Below are 14652 nucleotides of genomic sequence, written 5' to 3' on the forward strand. Positions count from 1 at the left end.
TATACATATATATATATATATATACATATATACATATATATATATATATATACATACATATAGGTCAGTGGCCCTTGGCTTGGTATTGTTGGCAGAATTCGGCCCTCGGCGAAAACTAATTGAGGAACCCTGCTCTACACCCTTGCCTCATTTATTATACGCGGATCTATGAATATGCAAATTAGCAGATGCAAATGAATGGTGTTGATTAATGGATTGGCACATGGTTTGTCTAAAAGCATATTAAAACATCATAAAAAAAAAACTTGATTTTCACTACAGGGGTACTTTAAAAAACTTTAAAGTCTAAAAACAACACATTAAGAGCAGGAAGTGAGACGTACCTTGTGTGGGTGTTTGACGTGGACGCAGAAGCCCAGCTCCTTCAGCACACGCCGTTCAGCTTTTATCACCTGGTTTTTGGTGTTTATGTAGTTCTGATCAAGTATCAATGGACTTGGACTCCTGATTTGTGAAGGAACGAAAGTAAAATCGTTTCCCCTGACTCAAATACTATTCAAGACAATGAAAAAATGCTTCTTTTTTTTTTTTGTTTGCTTCATTTTAAATTCAAATCATTCTGTTTCCCTTCCAACCAACTACAGGCAACAGGTCCAGTTTTTTGACTCCTGTAATTTCAGTGTAAGACTTTTAGCACTGCCACAAGTGACTGTTAGAGAAAACAAGTCAATGCTCCACCTCTCACCACATCATAGGTTCAACAGAAAGTAAAAAAAAATGAATGAGTTCTTCTATAAACACAACCAATATCACAATAATACACTAACCAGGTCAATCTTGGGCAACAAAAGCACCAAAAATCTCAACACACAGTACACAGTGTCAGTATAACAATCAAAACACGTAGAAGAGATATAGTGAGCTCTTCATCATAAACACAACTAGAAGAACAAGTTCATGACATGCTAACAGTGCTGAGTCATGATCTGAAAATATCATGAATGGGCCTTCAGATGTGTCAGGTAATCATGTAAATAACAATGGTCACTTTCAACCACATCATCTAAATATGCACTTCAAAAGTATGAAATACTGACTAACTACAAGGCATGTAAATGAAATTCATTCTTGCACTCCTTTAACTATTGAAATACTATAACAGTCCAGTTATGATAAAAACAGAAACACTTCAAATTTAATATCTTGCTAAAACCACGTTGTATACCTAACCTAATATTACAAAAATATAATATTACCAGTCTAGTCTATATTTTACTAACCTAACAGAACTTAAATATTTCTCTCTTCTGCTTTAACCAATTAAAAAAATTTTTTTTCACTGCACCCATCCACAAGTGCATGAATATATCATAAAGCACAAATACAATCTCTTTGGTTTAATGGGTTCACACAATTACATCTAAATTCATAATCATAAAACATCTAAATCATCTACACTAAACAACTTGGTTAGTCATTTTTAAGAGTAAACGCACACAAAAAAACTCAATGCCAATGACATTTCATGACTGTTCTACGTATAACGAAACATTTAATTGTGAATTTTGGACAATAAATTGTCTAAGACACCCAATCTAAACCATGCTTACATTATTACACAAAAAACAGCACATTCTCAGTATGCAACCCTCACAGCTCCCATCATGTGAATATTTAAGAGATTTTAATCTTGCATGTGCAGCGTGAAATATTTCTGTGGAAGCTATGACGTGTGGGGAGGTGTCTTTTTTAAAAATGAAATGAAAATTAAAAGATTGTCACCTGTGCTGGCAGAGACAATAAGCTTAAACTGAGATACAGGAGTCACCCAGACGCTTCGGACCAGCGGCCAACCTGTCGATCCCCGATATCCCAGTGACCGCTTTCAGACCACTGGCTTCTCCCGGGGGAGGGGGGGAAGCGACACCTCGCTCACTGTTGCCATGCCGACTGCTTCATCTCTACGTACCATTTCCACATCACCCAGGCATTGGTAAATGTAGCTGGTCGCTGTTAGTTGGTTGCAAGGGAAAAAAGAATTCAAGTTAATACCGCGTCCTTGATTTCAGATGAACAAATTTTCCTTTTCATCCTCTTTAAATTGTTTTCTAATTCATTCTGGAATTAAATTTAGACTAGAAAGTAATTAGCCACAATATAGCCCAATTGGCATCATATTCCCTTGAAAAAGATAAAAAATTTTGAGCCGTTTGAATGTTTTTTTTTACTTGCTCAGGTAATCAGAATATCCTGCTGTTACTACCAATTATGACTGATGAAGGAACTGAAAAGCTTTAAAATGGTTTAGAATAAAGCAAACAAAATCAAGACATCATATCAATGACAAACAGAAGTGCACAGACTACTCACAGTTAACATGTTTAAGTATACCTGAATCATTTACAGTTTGAGGTGATGACATTAAATGTTATCCAAAGAAAAATAAATCAGTTAAGGTGGGAGGTTGCTGGCACAGGTAACGAAAAGAGAAAACGTGTGACAGAAACTCTGCGAGAATGAGCCAAGCTTACCTTTTGCCTCGGAGCTGCCTTAAATGATGAAACACGTTGATGACGTCCCTAATTCGTCGAGGGGCTTCTTCGATCTTTGAAGCCAAGTTAACACAGGCCATGGCAGCAATCTAGAGAGAGAACAGATGACAGAAAGAGCGGTCAAAACACTATTACAAAACACACAGCATACATTAGTTTGTCAACTTGTTAGCAGATAATACCATTTTCTGACGATAAATAGTTAAATTGAGCAAATGTTTGTGTAACATGCATTTAATTTGCATCTGCCAATGGAAAAAATAAAAATATATATCTACAACTGTACAATCCTAATAGGATAATTATAACGAGAGCTATATATACATATATATGTGTGTGTGTATGTATATGTACATACACACACACAACGCCAACGTAGTGCGCGGACTAACTAAACAGTAATCCGTTCTAACACGCCTATAATGCCCAAAAATGCTGTCTAGTTAGGCAGTTGGTATGATTGGTAGGCATGCTGGTATTTGAAAAAACGCCCATCATAATTATCCTATTATGACGACAACATTTAAAGAATAATATTTTTTTATCACACCATTGAGCTATAATCTGGTTGAACGTCATTTACACTCAAACAACATGGCTGCCATCCGCATGCTTGTAAATACGGCTTTATTCTCTTACCTCAAAACTGTGTTTCACGAAAGACTTCGAGTAGAAGAATCGATGAAAAAGCACTTGTCCGGTCGCCATGGCCACCTGAAACATAATTACGATTAAAGAAAATTTAATATAACGTAAACGGCCCTGTTTCGTTTCAAAAGCAACGTCCGCCATTTTGTTTTTGTCTAGCCGATGGACACCGCTCGCGAAAGACGTTCAAAACCACTGAGATTTATCTCTAGATTACACACATTGTATAAACTAAGTTTATATCTAATTTATTTGGGGGGCGGGTGTGTCTAACTGTTAGTCCTTTGAAACGTTTGGTGTGTTTTGTTGGGTTATGGATTCTTGTTTGATAATGTCACATCAAAATTGCTTCACATCAATGGTTTATTTCAAGCTAGCATAATTTCACAGCTTCACTTCATTAATCGTTTAAGTAACGTTAGTTAGACAAACCGAATATTTACCTGCGGCAGTCGCAGCAGGATTCCGGCGGACTGGATGAGCTCGCAGCCCAGGATCCGCAGGTCTGTCTCGGTGTACAGGTCGAGGCCATCCTGCATAGACGGGGGCGGGGAGAGATTTTCCTCCGTAATCCTTCTTGCCTTATCGTTCCGCAGACGTTTTCCTCTTTTGTTTTTTATCCGCCATCTCTATCTTTCTGTCGCTCGGCTCGGCTAATGTCCGTCCCATGCACTGAACGCGCTCTCCTCCACATCATGAGTAGACACGCCCCTTATTGCTGATTGGCTACAAGTTTGTTTTGCGATTCGGCCCGAATCCGTTTTTAAAGCGTTTTTGAAAAATCACTTACTCTGCCTTTAACTGACTGAACTGATATGAACGATCCCCTAGATATAAATTTTACTGGAACAATTTTTGACAGTATTTACTAAAAAAAGCATGGTTACTCCCTGGAAATATATACTGCATTTCTAACAAAATAAAATAAGTAAGATAGCCTACATAATATCTACCCAGCTAGAACCCAAAAGCCAAAGTTTCCAATTTTGTATTCCATAAAACTGAGGAAGTAACTTTGCTAATATATTTTTCATCAGTGCAATCAGATTTTCTTTGGGAGAATATGAGAGGTTCAGTGATGGGGAGTAACTAGTTACATGTAACGGAATTACATGATTTAATTACAAAATAAATGTAACTGTAATCTGTTACTGAGAAAAAATGTATAATTAAATTACTCTTACTTATGAAAATGTTAACGACTGCAAAGGGGTTTACACCTGAATATTTTCACACACATACAGATTTGATTGATTTCTTCCTAGATTGCATTGACTGCTCTAAAATATATTTCAGGAGTTTAGGATACAGAATAGGACACATTTGTTTGTTACCTGTTGTATTTCCAATCTGGATTTATGTATATGCTTTATTTTTTAAGATTAACTGTTTTTTCCAAAGCACTGTTAGATGACAGTGTTTTCGGTCATAGCTGTGCAAAGATTTGATTTTCATAAAATATCATAGCTATCAAACTATATCTTCATATGACTGTAAATCTGTAACTCTGAATGATCTCAAAGTAAAAAGAGGTGTTAATGTCTGATTTTGTGGTGGATGTGCTTTAAAATTAAATTTTTATAATCTTAATTCAAGTGATGAAGGATTTTGAGAAGAAATTACACTCTAAAAATGCTGGGTTAAAAACAACCCAGAGCTGGGTGAAATATGGACAAACAGTGATTAGGTTGTTTTGACCCAGCGGTTGGGTTAAATGTTTAACCCAACCTTCTGAGTAGTTTACTGTTGCTTAAATATTATTATTTCTTGCGTAAAATGCACCCAAAATAGGTTGGAAAGTCAATAAATATGTTCGATAAATGAACATTTAACCCAGAGTGCAGTGTTGAGTGCTACTGTAAGGTTAACCCTGCCTGCTTTAAATGTTTCAAAATGATTAACAGTTGAAAACATTCGTTAGAAATTTAGAAAAGTAATTAAAAAGTAATCACGTGTATTCAGTTTCATTAAAAAGTAACTGAAATTGTTACACTACTTATTACATTTTAAATATGGTAACTTGTAATCTGTAACCTATTACATTTCTAAAGTAACCTTCCCAGCACTGGCTGTTATTTATCTCCTTTAACTTTGTTTGCATGTAAAACAAAAATAATGGCTGCCCACTGTGGGTGTGTGTTCATGGTGTGTGTGTGTTTGTTCACTACTCACTGCTGTGTGTGCGCACTTGGATGGGTGAAATGCAGAGCACAAATTCTGAGTATGGGACACCATACTTGGCCACACTTCATAATTTCCTTTCCTTTCCTTTAGAATTTCCTTTAATGCTTCACCTGTTTTATTAGAAATTGTCACCCCAGTGTCTGAATGTTGAAGGTGATTTTATTCCATATAGACCCTTAAAAATATAACACACTTTACAACAATATACTATAGGCACTAGAGTTATTACCAGAGGATTTATCCACCACCATCAAAAAAAAATAAACAAATTCCCATGATTTGTAGCAATGGCCCTAGTCATAATTATGGTATATACAGCTCTCACAGAAGTCACGTTCAAACCAAGGAGCTTTCTGTTGATCAGTGCAGTAAATTTGTGTGACCAACTTGAACCCGAGCAAAATCTGCAATCTTTTGCCCTCAAAAAAAATTCTCAGTTACATGAATTCCTATTACATTTGCCAAACAATGGTAAATGTGATCATACCCATAATATAAATATTCTTGGAATGTGACTTGTCCAATCAAATCAGTGGACTCAAACTGTTAAGGCCCGTTCACACCCGGGTGTGTGTTCATGGTGTGTGTGTGTTTGTTCACTACTCACTGCTGTGTGTGTGCACTTGGATGGGTTAAATTCAGAGCACAAATTCCAAGTATGGGACACCATACTTGGCCACACGTCACATCCTTTCCTTTCCTTTCCTTTCCAAGACGGTAACTATAAAGATAACTATAGCAACAACTTGAGCCCTTTAAAGTCAGTTGGATTTTGATTGGTTGTCAATGTTTTTATCATCCATCAGCTGGAAAGGAATTCATTTTGAAAGACATTTTTCATCAATGTCATTATAGTTAGAATTAGAATGATTAATTAAATGTTATAGTTATCATTTTAATCCTCAGTGTGAACAGGCCTTAATTCACTGTTATTTCTTCTCTTTCTCCACACTGTCCTGAGCTTGATCTCTCATCCTGACCGCCTGGTGTTGCAGAAGGAGCTGGACTACACCTAGCTGATCGTGTGCCCTTGCAACGTCCTCCGCTGTTTCTCTCCAGCTGCTCCTTATAGCGGGATCAGCCCCTTTGTCTAGCAGAACCTTGAGGACCTGTGGATTGAATCACAAGTGTAGCGAGAAAGGAAAGAAACAGGTAAACATTTACTTCCTACATTTTCCCATAGGAAAGCAAAATCACAGATGAGATCATCTCAATGGTTTAATGGTCTACAGTTTTTACTGTATATAAATATAAAATATATTAAATGTAGCCTTGGTGAGCATAAGAGGCTTATTTCAAATACTTAAAAAAATCTAAATTATTCCAAACTTTTGATTGGTAGAGTATGAACTTAAAAATGAGAGAGAATCAACACACCTTGCAGTGACCCCTCTCAGAGGCCAAGTGCAAAGGTGTCTGTCCGAGCCTCTCCACAGCATTCACATCTGCCCCATAGTGCAGCAACAGTTTGGCAGCCTCAACATTGTCCCTGAGTGTCGAGTAGTGCAGTGGTGTCATTTTGAGGTTGTCCCTGTCCTCAAGTCCTGCTCCATTCAGAATCAACAAGTGCACCACAGCCCTGGAGCCACTGCGGGCAGCCAGATGCAGCGGAGACGCCACATCTCCATCCCTGACATCAACCTTAGCCCCTCCTGTTAACAGCTGCTGGAGGATCTATGAGGAAGGAGAAGATACGGTTTAGATGGGACAGATGAAAAGTAGAGAGTAAAAGAAAGATCAAATGGTGCTAAGGAGACAGGGACAGAACACTGCCCTTCACCCACACAAATGCCATCTGTTTCACAGCACGCAATTGGCGTGACTCTGACAGAACACAGCCAAAAGGGCAGCGAGACCTTGAATTCAGTCTTGGCAAATGCAAGCTATGCTGCGGTAATAGGGTTGATTGGAAACAAATGCATTGAGGTGTTTATAGGACACTTCATGTATGCAGATTTTTTTTAGAGAGAACATTTATAAGAGACTAAGTGATCACATGATCAGTGCTGGATAGCATTGGATAGCATAACATTATTTAATCACTCCTGGTATAAAGTAACTAACCATGTTATACTGCCAATTTTATGTATCATTTTATGTGTCATCAAGCCTCATGTAATATAGCATCTCAGTAGCCAATGTTCTAGCCACAAACTTCATTTACACAGTCTCGGTAGTTTTTAAAGCCAACGCCTTGGGTAGATGTGATGTTTTGCCCATCAGTGTTATGGGCAACAGTAATTGTATGTTTCTGTAAATATTCTACATTAAATTAAAAACAGTTGTAATATTTAATTGAAAAAGTAGCTCATAATTTACATTTAGTCATTTAGCAGACGCTTTTATCCAAAGCGACTTACAAATGAGGACAATAGAAGCAATCAAAACTAACAAAAGAGCAACAATATGTATGTGCAAATGACAAGTCTCGGTTAGCCTAACGCAGTAGGTTAGTAGTTAGTAGTAGTTAATAATTGACTCAAAGGTGAATGCCTTCTGATGCGAAGTGATGGGTTTTTGTAAAAAAAATAAAAAAAAATAGATATTTAAAATTTTAGAAACCATTATCACTACACTCTAAAAAAAAAAATGCTGGGTTATTTTTTTTTAACCCATGGGTTCTGCCTGTTGGGTCATTTTATTGGGTTGTTTTTAATATTTTTACCCAGGTGCTTTTTTTTTTATTTAACCCAAATCCTGGGTTCAGCTTGTTGGGTCATTTTATTGGGTTATTTTTAATATTATTTACCCAGGTGCTGGGTAGTTTTTCTGTAACTAAGTTGCTGGGTCATTTTTAATGCTGGTTTTTTTTTCTACTCAACTGCTGGGTTAAGCCTGTCTCTGACAAAACAACCCAGCTGCTGAGTTACAGTCAGTATGCGGGCTTTTTGTGTCTTATACGGGAGAGAGCGGTTCACAGCGCTGCCGATTTGGTGCACTTCTTTAGCGAAATAAGGGTTTATATACCTTTTATTTTATTTATGAAGTCTTTACTGTGCTGTAAATTATATTATTTTATGCAACACATCATAAGGACGAGACATAAGGTCAGTTAGCTGCGTCAGCAGTGGTCGTCGTTTCGCATGAACGTCTTTTGCCTTGCATAACATAAATTATATTTATTAATACCGATTTGGTGTATACAAACCTTTTTCAGCGAAATAAAGGTTTGTATACACTCTAAAAAATGCTGGGTTATTTTTTTTTTAACCCAAATACTGGGTTCAGCATGTTGGGTAATTTTATTGGGTTGTTTTTAATATTTTTACACAGGTGCTGGGTTATTTTTTTTTAACCCAAATGCTGGGTTCAGCTTGTTGGGTCATTTTTAATATGTTTTACCTAGGTACTGGGTAGTTTTTCTATAACTAAGTTGCTGGGTCATTTTTAATGCTGGGTTATTTTTTTCTACCCAACCGCTGGGTTAAGCCTGTCTCCGATGAAATAACCCAGCTGCTGAGTTGTTCAGAGTGCGGGCTTTTTGTGTCCACTACAGGAGAGAGCAGTTCTCAGCGCTGCCGCCGCCGATTTGGTGCACTTCTTTAGCGAAATAAGGGTTTGTATACCTTTTATTTTATTTATGAAGTCTTTACTGTGCTGTAAATTATATTATTTTACGCAACACAACATAAGGACGAGACATAAGGTCAGTTAGCTGCGTCAGCAGCGGTCGTCGTTTCGCATGAACGTCTTTTGCCTTGCATAACATAAATTATATTTAATATAGTTTAATTTAATTTGATGGTAAAAATATGTTCTCTAATCTCAGTACTGTTTGTTTATGGGCAGGTTATCAGTCAGTCACGGCATCCTACAGCTACGAGTGAAACGTGAGGCAGCGGTCTGAGGTTAGCAGTTCCCCCGCAAACAGCAGCCCTTCACCGGCTCAGATTTCGGCGACACACCGGCACGAGAATTAGTGCCATTTCAGTAAAAATCGATTACAGAGTACGGTTGAATACGCTTAAATTAAAATGCTACTTTTAAATGTTACATTTTTTATTTAAAAAATGCTTGTTGAATGAGTTTAAATGTATGTAATATTGTAAACTATGCTGTATTCACCTGTATAAATTAAATTTGTCTTGTATTTTGTCCATGTGTTCTTGCTTAATAATAAATGTTCATCTTTTGATTATTGCTGTTGCCTCTAGTAATTCTGTGTGTGATTTTTTTTTAAATTTCCAGCCCATTTTAAGGCAGCAATATAATAATTTTTTAACTTAAATAAAACAACCCAGCAGGTTGGTAAAAACATCAACCCAACCAGCTGGGTTGCCAAAAATAACCCAAGTTAGGTTGTTTTACACCCCGCATTTTTTAGAGTGTAGTTACTTCCTGTTTGTGCATTCACAAGAGAGTCGAGTTACGATGTATGATGGATTTCATTAACCCACTATGGATTACTTTTATGATGGATGGATGCACTTTTTGGAGCTTCAAAAACTCAGGCACCATTCACTGCCATTACATAGCTGGAAAGAGCCAGGATATTATTTAACTCAAATTGTGTTTGTCTGAAAGAAGAAAGGAATATACACACAGGATGGCTTGAGGGTGAGTAAATTATGGAATTATTTTCATTTTTGAGTGAACTATTCCTTCAGTCACCTTCTTGTCTCCAGAGCAGGCACAAAGGTGCATGGCTGTGCGGCCGTTAGGACCCCTCATATTGGCATCTGCACCTCGGTGGAGCAGTAGCCTCACCCCCACCTCATTCCCCACCAACACTGCCAGCTGTAGGGGGCTCATGCCCACACCCTTTCCTCCCTCCACGTCTGCTCCATTATCTAGCAAGAGCTCCGCCACGTCGCCCCAGCCTCCAAAAACTGCCCAGTGCAGGGGTGTCCACTTATGAAAGTCCTGGGGGTTCGGTGAGGCCAAGTGCTGCAGCAGAACCCGAGCTGTGCCCAGGTGCCCGCTGGCTGCAGCCAGGTGAAGGGGCGTCTGGCCGGAGCAGGACCTTGCTGAATGTGACGCCCCCTTCTGGAGGAGAACGTGTGTGGTCTCAGGGTTTCCTCCACTGCAGGAGCGGTGCAGGGGAGTGCAGTTGCAGAAGTCCTGGCTATTTACCTCCACCTGGCCGGTTTGCAACAGGAACTTGATCAGCATGAGATGACCCTTGAAAGAGGCGTGGTGGACAGCTGTCCAACCATACGGGTCCCTGGAAGCACAAAATGGCCCAGTCAGCGAAAAAAATGACTATATATTTATTTTGGGAATAGCACAACAAATTTTTTCATGGTATTAGACTACTATTTTACACTGGAACCTTTTGTTACTAACATGTGTGACACTGTAATAATATTTATTTCAAAGGGACATATCATGGAAAGTGTGAAATAACATTATAGCAAAAAATACTGTTGACAAAAAAGTAATTAAAGTATAATTTTTTTAAAAGTTAAAATATTTTCTCTTAATTCATAGTTGACCAAAATATGAAAATTTTGCCATCATTTACTCAGCATCATGTCATTTCAAACCCATAAAACTTTGGTTAATCTTCTAACCCCATATTATCCAGTATGGTAATAAAGATAATAAAGGTATTTTAAAATAAATCCATATGAATTGAGCTAAACTGATTCACGTTTTGTGATGGGATACTATCTCTTTATATGATGAACACCCACACCCTTTCCTCCCTCCACGTCTGCTCCATTATCTAGCAAGAGCTCCGCCACGTCGCCCCAGCCTCCAAAAACTGCCCAGTGCAGGGGTGTCCACTTATGAAAGTCCTGGGGGTTCGGTGAGGCCAAGTGCTGGAGCAGAACTCGAGCCGTGCCCAGGTGACCGCTGGCTGCAGCCAGGTGAAGGGGCGTCTGGCCGGAGCAGGACCTCGCTGAATGTGACGCCCCCTTCTGGAGGAGAACGTGTGTGGTCTCAGGGTTTCCTCCACTGCAGGAGCGGTGCAGGGGAGTGCAGTTGAAGAAGTCCTGGCTATTTACCTCCACCTGGCCGGTTTGCAACAGGAACTTGATCAGCATGAGATGACCCTTGAAAGAGGCGTGGTGGACAGCTGTCCAACCATACGGGTCCCTGGAAGCACAAAATGGCCCAGTCAGCGAAAAAAATGACTATATATTTATTTTGGGAATAGCACAACAAATTTTTTCATGGTATTAGACTACTATTTTACACTGGAACCTTTTGTTACTAACATGTGTGACACTGTAATAATATTTATTTCAAAGGGACATATCATGGAAAGTGTGAAATAACATTATAGCAAAAAATACTGTTGACAAAAAAGTAATTAAAGTATAATTTTTTTAAAAGTTAAAATATTTTCTCTTAATTCATAGTTGACCAAAATATGAAAATTTTGCCATCATTTACTCAGCATCATGTCATTTCAAACCCATAAAACTTTGGTTAATCTTCTAACCCCATATTATCCAGTATGGTAATAAAGATAATAAAGGTATTTTAAAATAAATCCATATGAATTGAGCTAAACCGATTCACGTTTTGTGATGGGATACTATCTCTTTATATGATGAACATATTTATTTTAGGCTTTAAACATAGTTTAATGATAACTTCTAAACCGTTAAAGAAGACGAGCTACAAGGTTTATAATTGATGGTATATGCTTTTGTTGAATCATCCAGCTTGCATTTACTGTATATTTTATTAAGTAATAGTGTTTAACTGCAGGACATCTGGTGAGAAACTTACATTAACCATGATTCTGCAGAGAAATCTCCACCAATCAGAGAATCAAAACAAGCAAATCTCACCAAAAATGCCCGCTCTCAAAAAAAACTCTCATAAAGTAATGGGAAGAATAACGCAATCCAGTCTTCCTCCACACTCAAACTACTTAAATATTTGGATATGTATGTGAATGAATGAAAAAAAAAAAAAAACTTTCAGAACCAAGGCTGCTGCAAAAGTGGACAGGCACTTCTGCACTCTATATGAGAGAAAAAACTTAGCTTTTATTATTTGTCGCTTTATCATGTGACACAATGTACGCAACAAAATCAGATTATTCAAAAATGTGCAATATGATCCCTTTACCAGATTAAACATGAAGTTCACCTGAAAAATTGCATCACTTGGAATTACATGAAAATAATGACAATTATTTTGGATGAACTATTCTGTTAAGGTTATATAGATCACTAACTGGCAGTTAGCAGGCACGCCACGTTCCAGCATGGCCTTGACTTGGTCCAGACATCCCTCCCAAGCAGCGTAGTGCAGCCTGCGCTCATCCAGAAAGCAGTGTCTGGGTTTGGGTCGGCGGTGGATCCTCCACTGTCTGGTCCCTGCAGCCGTCCGGACCTTCCTTTTGGATGAACTATTCTGTTAACGTTATAGATCACTAACTGGCAGTTAGCAGGCACGCCACGTTCCAGCATGGCCTTGACTTGGTCCAGACATCCCTCCCAAGCAGCGTAGTGCAGCCTGCGCTCATCCAGAAAGCAGTGTCTGGGTTTGGGTCGGCGGTGGATCCTCCACTGTCTGGTCCCTGCAGCCGTCCGGACCTTCCTCTCCACAGACCCCATAGACACCGAGTCGTGGAGCTCCAACCACCTCCAGTGCACCTCTGGGCCTGCATGGGCCATGGCAGGAGGATAGTCTGTGGAGGAAATTGATTTACAAGGTACTCCTTTTAGTTTCATTGCTCGTTAGATTATACTGTACTAAAAGAGTATGGACAGTTAAACACATTCGTTTCTGGATAACTATACACTAATTCCACCAGGGGGTGGTAAAAGTTTACAGCAGTTAGAAGATTCTCAGCCAGTTTGGTTGCATCATTAAATTGGACTGTTTCTGACCTACATTTAAAGTATGATCAATTTTAAGAGTGTGTAAATCACTGGAGCGGTTGCATAACCTATAAAGTCATGGTCCCAATGGCTCTAGAAACTCTACATTGATCTTTCAGTGAGTGTTTTCAAAGACTCTTCTGATCTGTCTTTCTGTTGTAATTCCATCTAGAGACACAGTTGTCATGGTAACAGTGGCTGCAATTGTACTATTTGAGAGGTTTTCATTAACTTTACTGGCAGTCTGTCGTATAGAGGAGAAACGTCACATGGAAAACATTTTAGTGATATTATTAGAATTTCATTGTAAGTCTATAGAATATTTTCACCCATATTATCGCTCACTTATCCTGTACAATACTTATCATGCTTATTTTGCTTTCACAATTCAATGCATTTTTAATGTTTGGAGTGAGTATACTACCATTAGGTTTCCATCAGGGTTGTGCACCATGCAGAAATGAATTGAGAAATGCCTTTTAACTTCAAATTCAATTCCTGAATATGAATTGCGATAGCAAATTGAATGCATAATTTAAATCAAATCAAATTCTAAAAGTCTATAGGATTTTTATAGTTTTATAGTTTTTTATTAGTTTACACAAAAAACAAATTAATTTCATTCCAAACCTGTATGACTTTCTTTAATTTGTGGATTTCTGAAGAATGTTGGTACTGTAGTTCTGGTTTTGGTGACCATTGACATCCATTGTATGGGTCAAAAAAAGACATTTCTCTAAATATCATCTTTTATGTTCAACGGAAGAAAGTCATACAGATTTGGAACGACACGAGAATGAGTAAAATAATGACAGAATTTTCATTTTTGGGTGAACTATTCCATTGTGCAGTATGTGCACTCATACTGACAGATGAAAAGAGATTACAGTTGAAGTGTTCTCCTTAGTGTGAAAGCGTGTTCCATGTCAAGCTATGAGCCACAGGAGATCTAGAGGCGTGTACGGCCTGTCATGTCGTGGGAGTTCAGGATTAACGCGCTCCTGCCTTGCCATTTATCAAGGCAAAATATCTTTTAAAAACATGCTAATGCATAGATACATCAAGATGATGCTATTTTGTATCATTTACAGTGAAATTATTTGAGTCATATTTCCTATTTTAATGGTACCCCAAACAATTATCAGTTCATAAGACAACTTGCATCTTGTAAATTCAAATTAGCATTCACACAAATACACATTACCAGAAATTCGCGTTTCAATTTGCAGATCCATCCAACTGAGTTGACTGGAAACGAGACAGAAGTTACCTGTGAGTGCCAGTTACTCCATGATGTCTTGCTTCTCTCCAGTGTGCTGATGAACAGATTTCTCAGGGTGACATAACGTGTAAGTCCAGTCTTTCCACCTCCTCTGATATCGTTCATCAAGTGTTTTATGTTCATCTGAGGTTGCTATGGTGAGAATGGGTTTTTAGAGCACTGTTATTGTATGATGGCACAGATGAGAGCGAGAGAGAGAGAGAGAGAGAGAGAGAGAGAGAGAGAGAGAGAGAGAGAG

The 14652-nt window shown here is 38.3% G+C and overlaps 2 protein-coding genes and 1 long non-coding RNA gene across 5 annotated transcripts in view; 1 reads left to right on the forward strand and 2 right to left on the reverse strand.

The window, feature by feature from the left end:
* LOC107714439 (cyclin-L1-like) overlaps positions 1 to 3727 on the reverse strand; it is a 20378-nt gene extending 16651 nt beyond the window's left edge. Inside the window, exons 1-4 of one of the 3 annotated variants that reach the window (XM_016520274.1) lie at positions 3605 to 3727; positions 3153 to 3227; positions 2493 to 2602; positions 345 to 465 (exon numbers count right to left, since the gene is read on the reverse strand). In XM_016520274.1, coding sequence (XP_016375760.1) covers positions 345 to 465; positions 2493 to 2602; positions 3153 to 3227; positions 3605 to 3700 — 402 coding nt within the window. In that variant the 5' untranslated portion in view covers positions 3701 to 3727. Of the gene's footprint in view, positions 1 to 344; positions 466 to 1930; positions 1972 to 2492; positions 2603 to 3152; positions 3228 to 3604 lie in introns of those variants that run through there. The other 2 variants (XM_016520272.1, XM_016520273.1) reach the window with 2 other exon arrangements.
* A 2519-nt stretch (positions 3728 to 6246) lies between these two features.
* On the reverse strand, positions 6247 to 14600 carry LOC107714442 (ankyrin repeat domain-containing protein 65-like). The gene is made up of 5 exons (XM_016520275.1): positions 14403 to 14600; positions 12687 to 12939; positions 9957 to 10509; positions 6723 to 7019; positions 6247 to 6454 (listed from the first exon to the last, which is right to left on the reverse strand). The coding sequence occupies exons 2-5, from the start codon at positions 12923 to 12925 to the stop codon at positions 6275 to 6277; spliced, it is 1269 nt and encodes a 422-aa protein (XP_016375761.1). The 5' UTR covers positions 12926 to 12939; positions 14403 to 14600; the 3' UTR covers positions 6247 to 6274.
* On the forward strand, positions 6426 to 9367 carry LOC107714443 (uncharacterized). The gene is made up of 3 exons (XR_001636982.1): positions 6426 to 6497; positions 8842 to 8901; positions 9135 to 9367. It is a non-coding gene; the product is annotated as an uncharacterized LOC107714443 (long non-coding RNA).
* Positions 14601 to 14652: the final 52 nt, after the last annotated feature.

The sequence above is a fragment of the Sinocyclocheilus rhinocerous genome, unplaced genomic scaffold (assembly GCF_001515625.1).
Source record: "Sinocyclocheilus rhinocerous isolate Xijiao unplaced genomic scaffold, SAMN03320098_v1.1 scaffold88, whole genome shotgun sequence".
NCBI classification, from domain to species: Eukaryota; Metazoa; Chordata; class Actinopteri; order Cypriniformes; family Cyprinidae; genus Sinocyclocheilus; species Sinocyclocheilus rhinocerous.